The following is an 18,321-nucleotide window of genomic DNA, read 5'->3' as shown; positions in this document are numbered from 1 at the left end:
TGGGGGGGCTAATCAGCTTGGTTCATATTTTTCAACTTTCCTGAATTCATTTCGTGCCGCGCCAACGGCCGCTAAAGATCGCGCAGCTCTCCGGTTCTGTAAACGATACACATATCCCTCTATATAATTACGCGCGGTAATGTTCAACAGTTAATTGTACACTCTGTGCGTGTGTGTGAGTGCGTGTGCCTATGCGCTGGCTGCACTTCGCTTATCAGCTGTAGTAACACCGTGATAATCACTTATTTTTCACCAATCGAACTTAATATTTTTTGTGGCTTACATTGCACTGGGAACAGCAACATCCACAAACGGCATGGGGTTTAGCCTTTGTCCTATCGGCCCCCCCCCTCTCTTTTCCGCCCCGCTCACATGCACAGTGATAAGCCGCAAGGCAAGAAGAAAATCAACAATAACAACAACAACAACATTGGAAAGCCTTAGAATTTGATATACTTTTTAGTGAGAACTACATACTAAATACTTAGTAGGTGAGCCTATAGCGAAACTAGCAACAACAACAACAACGTTGCCAATCGCGAAAGACGGTGGAATGACGGAGGGGCCAATAAGTCGATGGCTAGGCCAACACACATACACATAAAGAAAATATCAGCTGGTCGAAGAGCGGTTACGTTTTTCTCACCTAATTCACTAATTTTGGAGTTTAGTTAACGAATAAAAAAAGAGACTAAGAGCGATTAAAAGTGCGTCTCAATTATTTAAAAAAATTCAAAACAAAGGCGAGAGCGTGGAGAGAACGTGCTAAATATAAGCAAATGTGTATTTGCATCATAAAGAAGAAGCTTTGAGTGCATTTCGCGTGCCCTACACAACAATATCAAAATTCGGGGCATATTCGTTATAATCAAAAGCTTGTCACAAGTGATGAAAATTAAAAAAAAAAAAATGTGTAAATATATATTTTGTGGATATAAATGGTGGCAATAATACAAAATGAGAAAATATTCCCTTTGCTTGCTGTTTTAAAAGATGCTTATTAATAACTAAATTATTTTCTAGAACATAAATAAACATACATAAAAGATAACTAATTGGATTACTAATTACGACTATAAAGATTATTTAATATATATTACATTAAAGAAATTTGATTACGATAATAGGTTTGAAAAACATTAATTTTTGGTGCCCATTTTTGCTTTACTAATTTAATAATATAAAATAAAATTAGACAATAACCATTAAAAGAGGGTCAAAAGTCAACTTGCCGCGTTAAACTGATAAGCCCGAACATAAATGGTAGCGCACTCGTCTGTCTTGTTCTTTCCTCCCCCGCGGCTACCGCATGGGAGCATCTCCCCCGTTCTCTCCATCTGTGGGGCCAACACCGAGAGCAGCAGTAGCAACAACAAACATTGTTTATGCCTGCTCTCGCATGCTCTCTGGCACGCTTTACATGGACGCAGCAACACCATGTGTGTTGGTGCGCTATTCTAGTTTTTGGAGGCATGGTCCGATTAGCAACAGGCGAGCAGGCCCTATCCCCAGTCCCGGCCCCCGCCCCCGCCCCCGCACAGTTCGACTTTTTATTAAATAGGCTGCATGCCGGTCTCTCGCAGCCCCTTCGTTGCCCCTTAGACGCCCCCCTTGCTCCACGCTCTTGGGGGAATGAACTCTCACACACACACAAACGGTCGTGTGAGCGAAAATTTAATTCAAATGAGCCCCAGGCACGCACACTCTCCCACTTTTGGCGAAACAAATATTATTTATTCTAATTGTTGACGCGCCTTAAAAATTACAAACAATAAAAAAACAGGCCTAAGACGAACCGAGCGGAAGGGGCAAATTAAATGAGCGTAAAATGTTGGAGCGGGCAGACTGAAAAGAGCGAGCGATAAAAGTGAAACCAAAGCGGGTTAAGGGTATACCCCAAAAGCCGAAAGATCAAAAAAAGTGCTATCAAAATATACAATATACACAAACCGAATATAACGTGCGAATCCCGAAACCATGTCCAGTTGGAGTTTGGCCAGCGCGGTGTCGCCGAACGTGACCGGTGGCAGTGATGTCATCCGACTGAGCAACCTCAAGGCGAGTTCGGAGTCAAACATACCAACCCGTGGATCTGTGTCTGGATTACCCCGTCCCACAACGCCCGTGCCCGCCAAGAAGTTGTCCTCCAAGCGACCTCCACACCTAACCTTGCACATCGGTGGCACAAAGTCGCAGTCCAAGTCGCACGATGCTCCGCTGGCCGAGACGGAAAATACGGTTCTCTCCGCCGGCTCCTCCTCCATCTACGGCACACCCATGGGCGGCGCCACACCATTCTCCTCACCGGCGGGACACAGCCAAAAGAGTCAAACCAGCCACCAGAGCCAGGAGACCCAGCACAGTGCCAGCACTACAACTACCAACACCACTGGCACCAGCGGAGGATCCATCTTCCCCCATGAACAGTACAAAACCATCAAGAAGATCAACATTGGGTTCGAGAGCATACGATATACCACCAAATTTGGAGTCTTCAAAAGGGGTAAGATCAGGGGGTATTTCGTATTTCTGGGTTGTAAGATTAGAGAATTAACATTTAGAAATTATAAAACTTTTCTTTAATTTCGGGTATTATTCTTGAGGGGATTATTCCAAAATGTGCTTTTAATGTGCCCGGTTCTTTATAGCCAAAGTAAAACAGTTTTTTTTCAGACTTTTTAGTAACAATATACTTTTTATGTTAAGTCTGCTGTCTGGTTAAAATACTGCCTAACATATAATATATCCCCAGAGAATTTCGCAAAATCACACCTTGTTTGTTGAAAGAGAAAACAATCTTTAAGTTTACATGGCGTGTTTTAATATTCCCTTTATTTTGACACTTCAAAAATGGGCGGTGAAACATATAGTCTTTATATAGATTGCAAAAACAAAAGCTTATGTGCCTCATGGCTATATAATTGGCAGCTTGGTCCCATACACGCACTGGTGGCCGTTATAATTAAGGGTTGACAGTCTGAATAAATATGAATACGGCAATGTCCAGTAAACCCAATTAAAGTTAACCAGTTCAGTTCAACTTTAATCTTTTGTACGGGCCGGCAAAAATGGGTTTTTAATGAAACCGTCAGAATACAAATGGTCCAACAATTATCTGAATCAACCGCGCTGATATCTGATTCGGTTTCGGTTCATTACTCTCCAGATAGAGTCGTTAAATCTACGAATTTGCTCTAATCTGTAGAATGTTAACCAAATATTATCAGCGCGTGGTTTTAGATTTAAATATTGTATAAAGTCCGTCAAGCGGAACACACAAAGGAAATTTATCAATTGAGATGGCTTTGTTTTTATATATATATTTTCTTTAATTTTGTTATTATTATATGTAACTGTCTCAGTTTCAATTTGCTATATTGACAAGCGGCTGATTGAATAAATTATTGGGTTCAAAGAGCTCCTTCAATTGAATTAAACTTGTGCACACGCAGAAAGGAAAGAAGTGTAGTTGCATGGTCAGGGCTGAATATGAGGGTCAGTGGTCTTTTTATCTAAATATAACTCACGGAACCTATTTGCATATCGGCGAGTGTTCCTGCTTTATTGTTTGTTTACAATTGCCGATCCCACAGTTACAATGCCTATGATAAACGCATAAAACTACGCAATCGCAATTACTTGATACTTCTTGTGAATACTCCCGCTTATCGCGGTTACAAATAGGGAAATATAATATGTTTTGGGTCTGTGACTCACTTTGCACCCGCACTGATAGATAGAAGGCAGGCTTCCCCAATTAGATATTTGCCTGAACAGGTGGCCCCCTCAAAGTATCCCTGGTGAGTCATGGGCTGACTCATTTAAGTATCTGATTATGATCCTGATACAAATTATGGCACGTGCCGCACGCTGATTAGGCACACGATAAATCATAGGCAAATATTACGAGGGTGATTCCGATGAATTCCCAAATGAATAGTCTTTGTTTATAGTAAGAAAAACGAGACTGATGTGCCCAGTTATTATTATTATTATTATTATTATTATTATTTAGTACCTACACAGTAATTAACTGATTCTTCGCTGTTCACGAATTTATTGTATATTGTATAATACTTCTACTCTATATTACACTAATCGCAGAAATAGTGTTCGTTCCTTGAGTTACTAGACAAAAAACTTTGACCAAGGCTACTTGTAGTGCTGCGACAACAAAGCATAGCCCAAATTAGCTACAATGCTACTCGTGTTCCATATCTACAAGTTACCTTTATCAACTTACCTACCCGGCCAGGCAGTGATAATGGAAAGTAAAAACATACATGAATTTTTCACCATTGATTTTTTATTTATTTATTTTATTTTTTTTTGGTTTAATAGAAATCAGAAGTTAGTGAAAGCCAATCGATATATCGTACATGGATACGTGTACACAAATATGACTACGACTCTGATTACGACACATGTCGGACATGTGATAAATATTATTACTATTATTATTATTATGCCATTGGGGACAAGGAATATAAATGATAATGAACCATAGATACCCTAGATAGATACGCATAATAAAACACAAAATGCTTATGATACGAAAGCTTTCCGATTAAGCATAATAATGCAGAATTCTTGGCTTTATGAGAAAGACGAAAACGTTTTAATTGATGTCACTTAAGTTCCATTAAATGAAATATCTGTTCTTTGTTTCATTTGAATTCTCGTTGTTCCTCGCGTGTCGTCATTATACTTAAACAACTTTTCTACAACTGTAAAGAATATATATAGATATATCAAGAGGCCGACTTTGAAGCCGACTTTTGAGATGAGTCAGGTGATTTGAGATCCGTAAGCTTCCTCTTTTCTATTAAGCACGCTTCAGATGTAATTGTTGAGGACAGTTTCCGCTACGATTTAATAAGAAATGTTTAGAATGAGCGGAAATATATGCCAGGCCTCTGCGTGTCTACAAATTTGTTGAAGCTTTTAATTGATAAAATTATACAAATATTTAAAGTGTGGAGTATTAGTTAGATTTTGATAATGAAATCGTTTGAATAACTTTACCTCTAAGTGACCTTAGCCATATCAACAAATGATTTGTAACCATTTTTCTTTGAAATTTAAAGTTTATTTAATATATAGTTTGCAAAGGGCTATAAACTTGCAGGTGTTCAATGCACTATTCCGGCTTATTTCTTACGCATAATCCCCCTTTTTGAAAAATGCAGTACCAAGTACAGGGTCATCACAAAACCGTGATAAGCAGGCGTCCAACTTCACTGCCATAATGCGAATGCAATAAAATTCCTCTTTGTACACCTGTTGGCTTGGTGGTGGTTCTGGTTCGACATCTGGCCCGCGGGCATTAAAAAAGACGTAAAGGCACTTTAACGACATTTTAGTCATAGAGTTTGCAGCGATAAGATTCGACAATGGAGGGATTGATAAGTGTTTGAACAGACCCCTGAAATCTAAATTGGCCAGTAGCCATGGCTAATCGACAGATTAACCCGCGTTCGCGTACGTTTCACTACAATGTATACCGAGTAATCGAACCTACTTATAAGGCAACCCAATCTACTGGTAAACTAAAACTAAGGTTCTTTATGGCACTATCATCCAACTAAGGAGCACAATGAAAAGCGAGCATGCGCGATAGGCAGCCCTGAACGACACTAATCGCGGGAAATGGGATTTGCTTATCACCGAAGAGCTGGTTCAATGTGCGAATGTGGGACACCCTGCAATTATCACACAAATTCCAAATAAATGGACGTTCAAATCATTCACTGAAATGATTAAGAAAATACCTTTTGCAATTATAATATCTCCTTTTTCCTTGCGGTCTTCGGCAAATAAAAAGATTAGGAAGAAGATTAGGAATAAATTACCTTTTTTATATGATCAATAGAGAAAGCATATGTAAACTTGTCTCAAAATGAATAAACCGTCATATTTACTCATGATTTAATGTGCTAGATAGCATGTGAATAATCAAAATAACGTGAATTTCTTGAAAACCCACGTCTACCTTTGATTAAGGAACTTTACTCAACTGGATTATAATCAGTAAGCCCTGTCAATAGCTTTTGATAACTCTTTTGATAACTAAACACTCATTTTTCTTTGGTTCCTGTTTCATAAGAAATTAGTTTTAATTGATGTGTGATTTAACCAATCTTTACAGAAACCAAAGATGTCCTGATGGGTGTGACGGGATACTTCAAGTCAGGAGAGCTGAGTGCCATCGTGGGACCTTCGGGAGCTGGAAAGAGTACCCTCCTCAATATCCTCTCAGGATACACGTAATGCAACCCTCAAATTAATTCTAATTTTTCTCTCTAATCTGTTTAATATTTATATTCCAGAACCTTTGGCTATACGGGTGACTTTAGCGTGAATGGCAATCGACGAGACCTGAAAGCCTTCAAGCCGAACGTGGCCTTCATCCGCCAGGATACGAGTCTTCAGGCCTTTCTCTCCGTCAAGGAGGCAATGCACTTTGCGGCCAATCTGAAGATCGGCACACACATGACTCACAGCGAAAAACGGGAGCGGGTTAAGAGTATCCTGGAGGCCATCGGGATGTATGAGAACCGCTACACGATGACTGGCAAGCTAAGCGGAGGTCAGAAGAAACGTCTGGCCATTGCCCTGGAGCTGGTTAACAATCCGCCGGTATTGATTCTGGATGAACCAACTACGTGAGTAAGCTAAATAATTGAATGGAACAACTCTTGAATTCATTTAATTTTCTTTCTGTAGAGGCTTGGATAGTTCGACCTCCAATCAACTGATAAATCTGCTCAAGAAACTTGCCCTGGAGGGCCGCACTGTCATCTGCACAATCCACCAGCCAAGCGCCCTAACATTTGCCATGTTCGATCACCTGTATGCCATTGCCGAGGGTCAGTGCATCTACTCAGGTGGATCGCAGAACTTACTGCCATTCTTGGGCGCCCTCAATCTGCACTGCCCGGAATCCTACAATCCGGCGGATTACTGTGAGTTTAAAAAGATACTACATGCGATGTGAAGTTTAATTTAATTAATCTACAGTAATGGAAATTGCAACGCATGACTACGACACGGAGGATGACAACCAAGTGGAGAAGATGGTGGCTTTGATGGACAGCGGGCGTAATGAGGATTACAGGCAGAACAAGAGTGCCAGAGTGGCTCAATTGGCAGCCATGAAGAAAGTTGGTAAGGCATAAAGTCAAATCTTACAATAAAAAATTCTAACTACCACTATATTTTTCAGATCAACTTATGGCCGCTGGAATAATTACACCGGTAACAGCCCCCGTAATGGCCACCTCAGGGCCACACTTTCCGCAGGGCAGTTCCTTTAAGCCACTCACACCAATCAATGAGCTATCTTCGCGGGTGTGGGACAGCCAGACGGCGGGCATTGGAAGCGGAGATGTAGGAGCTAAAGTCACCGGAAGCTGCTGCAAGCCAAAGAAAAAAAAGAAACCCAAACCGGCGTTGGAACTGGATCCTTCACATCTATGTAATCGGGAGAATATCTACGCCACTCCATTCTATCGCCAGCTGAGCATCCTGCTGCTGAGGACCTTTCTGTTGATTTGGCGGGATAGTTCGCTCACCACGATGCGGTTTGCCATCCATATAATCACGGGACTGCTAATCGGAACCCTGTACTTTGGGATTGGCAACGATGGAGCCCAGACGCTGAACATCTTTCGGTACATCTTCTACACCATCATGTTCGTGATGTACTGTGCATTCTCTGGGATTCTAGTAAAGTGTGAGTTGCTCTACCTTAATTTCCAATATTTATTTTAAAACATTAATTATTAATATTTTCTTACAGTTCCCTTGGAGTTCCCCATTGTGTCGAGGGAACACTTTAATCGCTGGTACTCCCTGCGGGCGTATTACGTGGCCATCACCTTAGCCGACCTGCCCATCCAGATCATCTGCAGTGCCTTGTTTATAGTGCCCACTTACCTAATGACCCAGCAACCCATGGAGCTCTGGCGATTCGGGCTCTTCTTCCTGATTGTGTTCATTACGGCTCTGGTTTCGCAGAGCATTGGACTGGCAGTGGGAGCGGCGCTGAGCCTCAAGCTAGGCAGCATCTTGGGACCCTTCTTCATCTGCCCGTTCCTGCAGTTCAGCGGGTTCTTTCTGATGGAGAAGGATGCCCCGGTCTACATGCGCTGGATGTTCGACATTTCGTTCCTAAAGTACAGCCTGGAGGGATGCATGATGGCCATCTTTGGGTATGATCGTGAGCGCCTGGACTGCCAGGAGATGTACTGTCACCTGGTGGTGCCCAAGTATATACTTAAGAACCTGGACATGGCCGACGGAAACTACAACTTGGCCCTCATTTTTCTCTTTGGAATTTTCATCTTCCTCCGAATTCTGGCCTTCTACATCATGTCTTTCCGGCTCAGACTGTTTAGATGAGGCACACAGGGTCTAGGAAAACAAAAAACGAGGAAGCCTGCCACATTCCGTCGCCTGGGAAATATTTGTTTTTATATTTATGGTTTCTTTTTTAAGCATTTATACAAGAGGAACTTTTGTGCCAAAGATTGAAGAAGCCTATAGAGCGTAAGGAAATCGTGATATATAATTGAAACAAAGGATAATAGAACACACCCACATTAAAACATACACACACCTAGCGGTTACCGAGATCAAGAACTGTAAATAGACCACTTTATTAGCATAGCGCATAAAGAAATGTATTTTTCTATTGTATTAATGACCGATTTTTGACTAGTTGTAACAAAAGCCTGATTTAAGGGCTTCGGCTGCGAGTATGACTTTGAAAATATCATTAAAACCAATTTTTTCATGAAATTTATAATGTATTTTTATTGTAAGGGTCTTTTAAAGCTAAATGTGTATCTTGCAGTTCATCTATCTACATCGTTCAGAGCATGTAGAAGTTGTGTAGATACTGTTAACTAACAGAGATCTTTTATGTAGACCAAGTCTTAAGAGCGGAGAGGTAAAGAAAGAGAAAGCTCAGTTAGCTCTTTTGAGATCTTATTGCAATGGACTTTTCTCTCCCTTCCGGTGCATTTGAAGTTCATGGCTTTACTTCCTGTCCTCTCTTTCATGGCATTGGCTCTCCTAATGCCACTAAGCTTTCTCTCTGTTATTGCACATTTTTCGCCATATCGGCAGGGGCATTGGAGTGGAATCCAAGACGCAGCTGGGTTAGTTGTTGTTTTGACTCGAAATGCCATGCACCTACCTCCTAAGCACGTACCTCTTAGCGCAATCTTTTCGTAGTGACGTTATAGTGGCTACTTTAATCACTTTCCCATTGTGCCTCTGACTATGTTTCTGACCTGCGGAGATGGCCTAAAGTTGATCGAAAGGTACATAGTGTTTTGAGAACTACGAGTAGAGCCGAAACTTTGAACCCTTTTTAAAGGTATTATCTCATTGTTATTCTTATTTGCCAAAAGGTGTTAAGTTTTTCAATTAATAGGATTAAATACAATTTGTAATTTACAAACTAAAATCTACATTTGCATTTAATTAATTCAAGTGAATATTCACATTGTAATTAATGCAAATATTATTCTATGAGAAATAATAGATTGAATGGGATAAAAACTGAGACGTAAACAAATAGCCAATCATAATAACAAATTCATTCAGTAACGTTTATCTCAGCTAGTCTTAGGTAAGCTTTGTGTATCTGTCTAGCTCACTGCACACTTGACACTTGAAATATTTACATAGTTTTCCAGAAACAGGTTAGGCTTCTAATTGTTTTATATACACAAGCTTGCAATATTCAAGGCTTAAAAGAATCCCAGACATTATCTAAGTTCTTTGCAAATACTATTGAACTTTAAAACTTAATAAACTCATTTAGATAAGTGAATTATTGGTTTCCAAAGAATAGCTTGAAAGTATGCCACAAAATATAAGCCCGACTGCAGTTTGGGTGCAACTCAAACTTGTTGCCAGCTGAGGATGCAGATCAATTACGATTAATAACTATAGCCGGCTTCCAACCGAAAGCAATTGAAATCGGTCAGTCGCGCTCGGAATACCAACGGAATATGAGCAGAACCCCTCTCTCTGGTTCGGTTAATGTGCTCATAACTCCAAATCTTAATTGAAGGAGGCGATAAAAAATAAAAGTAAACAAAACGACCCGGCCAAGTGTCATACGAAATCAATTTATGCGTACGTTCAACACTTTCAATAATAATAAACCTTAAAAAAATGCAAACGTTAAGTGATCGAACGGCACGCGAAGCCGATTTGCGATGTCTGTTATTAAAACCAGTTTTTCGTGAAAATTACATGGACTAAAGTTTGTAATTTAAATTTTGTTTTATTATTCACAAACTGCAGTTAGTGCAAATTTTTACTATTTTTAGCTGCTGGTGATAAGCAGCAGCTGTCTGGCATTGAAATGAATAATCTTCATTAAAATTCCTAACTTCCATGTATTACGCAGTTTGGATTATATATATTTAAGCTATGTGGGTGTGCGCTATCAGTGTTCATTGTTTCAAGCTGAAAACAAAATGTATCTATTACACAGTGTTCGTGGCCAATTAATAATTTCACTCTCTAAAGAAAATCTGGAAAATGGATGCTAACTTTTAGGCGGAAGTGGAAAAGAGTTAATTGCAGGAATAAAAAGTATTATTTCGATTAAAGTTGCAGTCTTGAAATTATTCAATGAAATGTGACAAAAGGAGGGAAAATACTAATATTAAGTAGTTAGTTAGTTAAAGGTTCTTTCTTGGAAATTCCATTTAATAAATAGCTTTCTAATTACATGCTATTAATTTGTTATCTGTCTCCCTAGCTATCAACATTTTCCCGCTGATACTGTCAAACTAATGCCATTCTTCCAGTAATCTATTCGACTGACCTCGGACAAGATCTTGCGCCGTACTAGCACTTTTTTTAAACTATATTTAGTTAATTCCTAAAGCCTAGTTGCAGTGCAACATGTTCGGTTGGATTCGACGACCTTGATCCGATCCAGTAACACCTTAAGCGATTAGATTATCCGCGATCCTCTCGAGCGGTCATTCCAACGATAAGTGAATGCTCCGATTCCCTGTGCACTTAATAAGAGTTGGGCCGTCGCCAGTTCAATTCACTGGTTTGTTGACCGGCTCAATGCTCGGTTGTCTCGCTAAAAATCGAAACGAAACGTCACTCGGGTATTTTAAATCGTAAACAATCACCAGACGCCGTCCAATGGCCGATAACGCAGTACAAAGGCAACCAAATGGCTTGGGCATGAAGCAGCAGGCTCTGGAGCTGCATTTTAGCCAGGTTAGCTACAGCCTAAGTGGATCCACGAAGGGTCCCGGCCAAATACTGAACGAGGCTACCGGAGTCTTCAAATCGGGACGACTGACGGCCATTTTGGGGCCCTCGGGAGCCGGCAAGTCCACGCTGCTCAATGCTCTCGCAGGTTTCAAGTGAGTATTGTTAGAGTTTTAGACGTAAATTAATATGTACATATAACAGTTATTGGCGACATTATCTCTGTTATCTGCTTAAACCAAAATACATTGTGATAGGCCAGCTATAAAATCTACTGCGTACCTTTAGGCTTTTAAAATTAAAGTTTGTTTCTAGAAAGTGAATTTCAGAATAAGATTTTAAGATGATTTTTTCATTTGAAATACAACGTGTACTTCTTGCAGACTTCGAGGTGTTTCGGGACAGATCCTCCTAAATGGCCGTCCCCGGGATATGTCGACATTCCGTAAAATGTCCGCCTATATTGCCCAGGACTTTGTGATGCTAAACCTACTGACTGTCGAGGAGACCCTGCGTATCTCCGTTAACTTGAAGATGCTCAGCTCCACACCATCTCAGGAAAAGCGTAGAATTGTGAGTGGAAAATGTACATGATAAAATTGTAAAGCAAACTAATACCACAATTCCCAGATAGATGAAATTCTGGACATTCTGCAGCTACAGTCCTGTCGTCGGACTTTGGTAAAGAATTTATCCGGTGGCGAGCACAAGCGGCTTTCCATTGGCATTGAGCTGGTGACGAATCCACCCATTATGTTCTTCGATGAGCCAACGAGCGGACTGGACTGCGTGGCCAGTTACCAGGTGATTTGCCACCTGCAGCGACTGGCCCACGATGGCAGGATAGTGGTTTGTGTGGTTCACCAGCCGGGATCACGACTCTTTCAATTGTTCGACGATGTGGTGGTCCTTGCCCACGGCGAAGTCCTTTATGCCGGCGAGCAGCGGGAAATGCTGAACACCTTTGCCAGTTCCGGCTACATCTGTCCACAGTACTACAATCCAGCAGATTTTGGTTTGTTTTCCAATATCCATATAAGGATTCGTTTTTGATAACATTTAATTAAAGCCCTCGAAGTGTGCAGCCAGTCCTCCACCGTTGAGCGTTGTGAATCGCTTATTACTCAAAATAAGGAGTACCACTGCAACACCAGCAACGTTGTGAAGCTCCAAGTGGATGAGGAGAGTAAGTGAAAGTGTTAGGATGGTACTCAGGATGCTTTGTCTCATACAGATCCAATTTCCACCTTCGCACTTCCGTATTATTTTCCTCCTTTACTGCACATCTCTTTCTCCTGCTCTATCTTCCGCTCTCTCTCTCTGCCTGTTCTACTTTCCTTCCAGCAGCGCTTATCAGTGTCCACCGGGAGTCCTGTGATTTTGCTCACCTGCGCGGCAAGGAGCAGGTGGGCTTCTGGGTCCAGCTGCGCGTGCTCCTCCATCGACACTTGAGGTCCATGTCGAGGGATTTGGTGGGTTTAAGACACTTATCCATTTAGAGATTTTTAATTTCCTTTTTAACATTTCCCTCTCCTTTTAGTTTGCCGTCCAGATGCGTCTACTCATGCACGTGGTGGTGGCCCTACTGCTGGGCGTAGTCTACTGGCAGATAGGAGCCGACGCCGAGAAGATCGTGTCCAATGTGTCTTGCCTGTTCTTTGTGATCCTGTTCGTGTTCGCCGGCAATGCAATGCCCTCGATCCTGCTCTGCATGCAGGACTCGGCTGTGTTCCTCAGGGAGTACTACAACGGTTGGTACTCCCTGAGGGCCTACTATCTGTCCAAGGTGCTGGCCGATCTGCCCCTGCAGCTCACTTGCCCCACGATGTTCATCAGCATCGGATATTTTATGACCGGTCAACCTTCGGAGCTGCATCGCTTCGCCATGTGCTGGGTCATCTGTGTGCTAACGGCGTTTATTGGCCATTTTATTGGGGTTATTGCCGGATCTCTGTTCTCCATGCAGCTGGCGATATTCCTGGTGCCGAGTGCCACGATACCATTTCTGCTTTTCTCCGGGTTTTTCATCCGTTTAAACGAACTCTCCTGGTTCTTGCGACCCATCTGCGATGTGTCATTTTTCCGCTACGTCTTCGAGGGCCTTCTAAGGGCCATCTACGGCTATGATCGCGGGGAGCTGGAGTGCTATGCTGCTATGAATTATTGCTACTACAAGACGGGCGAGCAGTTCCTCAAGGACTTTCACATGGAGGGCGACGCATTCGGATGGGATCTGGCCGCCCTGGGAATGTTCATGATGCTTTTACTCCTCGCTTTCTTCTTAACCCTCACTTTAGTCATTCGTCGGGCGCTTAGGTAATATTAGCAGTTGATTTAGCAGGGTTTTAAAATAGTTTAATGAAGATTAAATAATGAAACCTATTTTCGGTAGGGTTGCAAGGTCGTAACATAAAAATAAATTGTTGAAAAATTGAAATATTTAAATAAAATGTACATTTATTTTAGAATTTAAGGATCATCTTGCAGATAATAAAAAGTAACATGGACAAGTTTTCCAAATTATTTAGAAAGCTTTTGGCTCTGTTAGGATTTCCTGAAGCTTTGATCTAAAAAAATTTCATACAAAAACCGATCGATTTAAAGTCCTTACAGTGCACATGGTGTTTGTAAAGGTCAAAATGCTTGCCAAAAGTAATATGTAATCGATTTCAATCCTGATCCAATAGCAAACAGCAAGGGTATACAAACTTCAGTATGCCAAAGTAGCTTTCCTTCATTTTATACATACATTTTACATGGGTTTCCACCCAAACTAAGTAAAGTCCCAAACCAAAAGTCGAGTAGGAAATTAAATAGTGGCAGAGAACTTTATATGTAAATACAAAAAAAAAAAATAAAGAAATAATTTTCGTGCTCAGAAATCTAAACAGAGATTGTGTAAACAAGTTATGGACAACTTGAAGAGTTATCTAGTATGGTAAACTCTATGAATATATCCTTAAAATCGATGGTTTCGTTCGATTAAATCCATGCAGACTTATACTTATATTTCAAGTAAGAAATTAATCAGAGATTTCTTCCGATTTCATAAGGTAAAATAGGAAACAAATGAACTTCAAAATAATATATTGTAAAAAGAAATGTATGTTAAGCAAAAATTAAATCGTTTTCTTGAATAAAATTACTTTGAAATCATAACTAAATCCCATTTAAATTCAACATATAAACCTTTGGCTTTAATCTCTTTGAAAATGTTTTCAACTGGCCAAATATTCTCTGGCCCAGACATAATTCAAGCCTTGAAAACCCCATTACTTGCAGCTAACACACAGAAACACACACTGCCACACACAAAGTCAAGATGTCTTGGAATTTTGGCTGACTTACTGTCGCTATATATATATAAATATATATATAGTATGTTGTATGTAGTCCCCGTGGCCTTTCTGCATCTTCGACACTTTTGGGCCTGGCTCTGAAATGCATTTCGCCAAGCTTTTTGTGCCGGCTGAAAACTTCCCGTTGGTGGGTATGGTGGGAGGAAGCGGAAATTCCATTATTTTACCCGCAGTCATGTTGCAAATAGATAGCAAATTCGTTTAAGAACATTTCCCTCTGAGCCTTGCCCTCAGAAATGTATGTGTTTGAGTTGAGAGCGGAATCAATTAGCGTTCTTTGGCCTAGCAAGAGCCTAAAATTAAATTAAATTTAATGAGCAGCCACCTTAAACTGAGCCAAAATAATACGGGACTTGGAGTCCTTGGGCAAATACTGAAAGCAGTCGTTGCCCCGTGGATTAAATCAATGTTAAATGCAAACTATCTCGCCAGACAGCAAACATTGGCTAATGCAGGCAAAATTTTAAAGTGGTTCACCAGACAAACAAATCGGAAATATCTGCAAAAATTTAAGCTGCCACTCAAAAAGTTTCGTCCTTATTTTTATTTGGCAAAAGCATATGAAAAGTTTTTGGGCCCCGTAAATCCCCAATGACCCAAATGGAAATGTTGGCGAGCTAAAACTTGTGCGAGTGTGAATGGTAAAAATATAGACACGGATTGGGACTCGGATTCGGAGCGTAGGTGGAAGGGTGCTAAGTACTCTTGACCGGAGGCAAGCGCACGGATAGCGAATAATAGATGCTACATTTTGTTGATTGACTGAAAATATAGTAGTTTTTAAATGAAAGTATGGCTTGAATAAACATAAGCCATGATTGAAGCTGTAGGAGTTCTCAATTTGTGATTATTTTCCATTCAATTTCATCTTTGTAAATTATAAATTCAATAATTCAAGTTACATTCTTGCCACCCAGCACAACAACTGTGAATTTGTAAACAAAACCTAGAGTTGTAAATAAATGATTTACCGCAGACAAACAAATTGCTTTGGGCAACTTTATAAATGGTATCACAAACTTGCCTTGTTTTCGTATAAATCAAATCCAACATATCTGCGAAAAGTGCACGAAACTTTACGGGCAGCACTTTTCACTTTTCACTTTTATTTTATTTATTTTGTGGCTGCCTCAAGACGCTGCACGCTACGCCCCGCATCGGCAGCCATCGCCAGTGCCCGCAACCTTGGCAATTTATGTGCTACACTTGTTACACATACGACATGTTGGACGTGTGCAGCGGCTAAGACAAATCGATTGCCGTTGCCGTTGCAGCAGCCACTTCTTTTGTGGCACAAACAACGGCAAGAGCATAATTTATTGAACACTTTGTTGCACTTGCCACTGCAACTGGACATAACCCCTGACCCAGGCAGATGAACCGATTTCATGCATTTTCCTCGAGCAGTTATCAAATTTAATATATTTAATAGCCTTGAACAAATTCTATTATTTATTAATTTACTTAAGAAATTTAGAAGAGGCTATATATCCAGAAATTTGTTAGCAATTCATTTGATTGCAACAAATAAACGATGTTTGCCTTGCTTTTCTCATTTGCTAAAAAGTTTTCAGTATTTACAAGTGATTAAATTCCTTTAAAGAAAATGAATCAATGTAGGAAAACACAATTACTTTAAATCTTTATATCTCACACAAAAGAAATTTAAAAGTATTTCGTTTTTATTTTTAATATTTAAGGACAGCTTGTCTTTTTTGATAGCCAAACATTATTTTCTGCGATCGGATTATTAATGGACTATGTTCATTTTGTGCTCTTTATAATTTATTTTCCACCACTTATGAATTTGTAATTGTTGGCGGCAACGTAAACAAAATGTCGTAATTCTTATTGACACTGTGGGCGAAAAATGAAATTATAATGAAGTGCTCTCGCGTAATTACCAAAACATTTATTAATTTTATGTGCGCTTTCATGGCCTTCAGCATGGGCAGCATACATAAAATGTTTTAAACCTGGCCTTAATTGGACCATTTGAAATTGTCTGAATAAACGTATAAGGGAAGAGGAAAGGCAAAGGAGAAAAGACAATAAAATTGAATTGTTTTACAATTGCATTCCGGTGCTAGTTGTTTCATTTGCTTTGGTTCTCTATGTTCCTTCGATGGTATTTTTTGTTTGAGAAGAAAACTGTTGTTTCCTACAACAAAAACTTGGATAAACTGTTTTTAGAAGCTTTTTGTTGAGTACTCTAGGGGATTCCTTTTTGGACCATGTAGCTTATATGCCTTATATGGAATACCCGAAGTTAAATTATAAAAAAATTGCTTAATTTTTGAGAACCCTATAGATTTCTTTAGAAATTACAAAGAGTATTCTTAATCGATAGAATGTACTTCATTGACTTTCATTCTAGAACAACAAAGAACTCCATGCTCCGGAAGTGGCCCGTACTTTACTGGACTTCCGGTGAGATGACACAACCGCACACGCACACACACAAACAACGCATTTCCGGTAATGAATAACCGTCCTGCTTTCAAGTTTGTCTGTCTGTGGCTTTCGGTATATGTTCGCTGTTTGTGTGTGCCGTCATTCGACGGAAAATCCGTGACATGAAAACGCTTCCTGTGACGGCCAAAAACTGAATTCGTGTAGCTTACATAATTCAAGGGCCGAATATGCAACAGATTTTTGACGCTGACAAATCCACTGAGTGCCATTGAGAAGTGTTTTTAGGCTTAACCATCCTCTGGCGGTATACAAGATGGACTTCTAATTCCGTTTCACCATTGCCATTTTTTGGGTTAGTTTATTTTCATCTCTTTACCGGCTTCCCCCACACGAAATGTGTACATGCTGCGGCCCCAAGTAAATATGAAAATCCTCAATCACAGCACTGAAATACGAGGCAAAGCTCTTCCGTGCCCCATCCTTCGTCCCGTCCGTTGTTTACTCTGGGGCATTGTGGCTGCCAAAAAATTCTATTTTGGTTAGTCCTGCGGTTTTCCCTTGCTGGCACATAAATATGCATGAGGGAGGGATGCGGCACATTTATTTGCATAATGGATATTTAATTGATTTTGGTCTGCTTCAATGAGTTGACACAAGGCACTTGTCGAACCAGAAATCATTAAAGATTTATGGGCAATGACCAACACATATTAGTGTTGTTATTATCAAATCAATGCATAATTATATGCCCATAATGCTAATATTACTTGGTGTTTGGTAAGAGGAGAGCATTTTCCAATTGATTGTTTTGTTTGGAATATTTCGTTTTAAATATGTAACGAGTTTTGAATACAAAAATAATAGATATAAATTAGATGACCCAAAATAAGGCTGTGAATGTGTCAATAAAATCTTTACTTTTTTCCCTCAAAAATATATTTCATATTTACCAACAATGTTGCTCCTTTGGGAATGGTTTATGATAAATATGCTTTCCCCTTCTTTGTTGTACCCAAAAATAAGTCTAATTTACCATAACTCCGGCTCAGTACTCAGTACTTAATTCGGATTACATTCTCTAAAAAGGGCAAAGGGGTCATAAAAACCGTTTATGCTCCTTTTATGCCGGCACAAGCTGCGAAATATCACACAGCTGGACTCTGGACTCTGCTCCTTGGCAGTTTTGGCATTCACTTTTATTGTGCGACTGGTTCAAGGTCTTGACGGGGCTTGGGTTGGTGGTAGTTTTGTCTAAATGGTTGCAGTCAAAGGGAAATGTTTTGCGGAA

The 18,321-nt window shown here is 40.2% G+C and overlaps 2 protein-coding genes across 6 annotated transcripts; both read left to right on the top strand.

Moving 5' to 3' along the window:
• Positions 1-62: 62 nt before the first annotated feature.
• Positions 63-8,802, top strand: LOC108082217 (ATP-binding cassette subfamily G member 4). Of its 2 annotated transcripts, none has more exons than XM_017177550.3 (8): positions 63-136; positions 1,784-2,503; positions 6,149-6,266; positions 6,330-6,665; positions 6,727-6,965; positions 7,021-7,167; positions 7,226-7,735; positions 7,802-8,802. In XM_017177550.3, the coding sequence occupies exons 2-8, from the start codon at positions 1,978-1,980 to the stop codon at positions 8,401-8,403; spliced, it is 2,478 nt and encodes an 825-aa protein (XP_017033039.2). In that variant the 5' UTR covers positions 63-136; positions 1,784-1,977; the 3' UTR covers positions 8,404-8,802. The 2 variants fall into 2 exon arrangements, with proteins under 2 accessions (XP_017033039.2, XP_041631839.1); XM_041775905.2 differs by having other exon boundaries at positions 63-220.
• Positions 8,803-9,190: 388 nt separating this feature from the next.
• On the top strand, positions 9,191-13,782 carry LOC108082107 (ATP-binding cassette subfamily G member 4). 4 transcript variants are annotated; one of them, XM_017177404.3, is made up of 7 exons: positions 9,191-9,329; positions 10,787-11,414; positions 11,643-11,832; positions 11,890-12,274; positions 12,329-12,445; positions 12,604-12,731; positions 12,800-13,782. In XM_017177404.3, exons 2-7 carry the CDS (start codon positions 11,188-11,190, stop codon positions 13,577-13,579), a joined length of 1,827 nt encoding a protein of 608 aa, XP_017032893.1. In that variant the 5' UTR covers positions 9,191-9,329; positions 10,787-11,187; the 3' UTR covers positions 13,580-13,782. The 4 variants fall into 4 exon arrangements, with proteins under 4 accessions (XP_017032893.1, XP_017032894.1, XP_017032895.1 ...); XM_017177405.3 differs by lacking the exon at positions 9,191-9,329 and adding an exon at positions 10,007-10,106; XM_017177406.3 differs by lacking the exon at positions 9,191-9,329 and adding an exon at positions 10,013-10,152 and having other exon boundaries at positions 12,607-12,731.
• Positions 13,783-18,321: the final 4,539 nt, after the last annotated feature.

The sequence above is a fragment of the Drosophila kikkawai genome, chromosome 2L, assembly GCF_030179895.1.
Source record: "Drosophila kikkawai strain 14028-0561.14 chromosome 2L, DkikHiC1v2, whole genome shotgun sequence".
Classification (NCBI taxonomy): Eukaryota; Metazoa; Arthropoda; class Insecta; order Diptera; family Drosophilidae; genus Drosophila; species Drosophila kikkawai.
The sequence above is the reverse complement of the archived record's forward strand: the minus strand, read 5'-3'. Positions and strand labels throughout refer to the sequence as shown.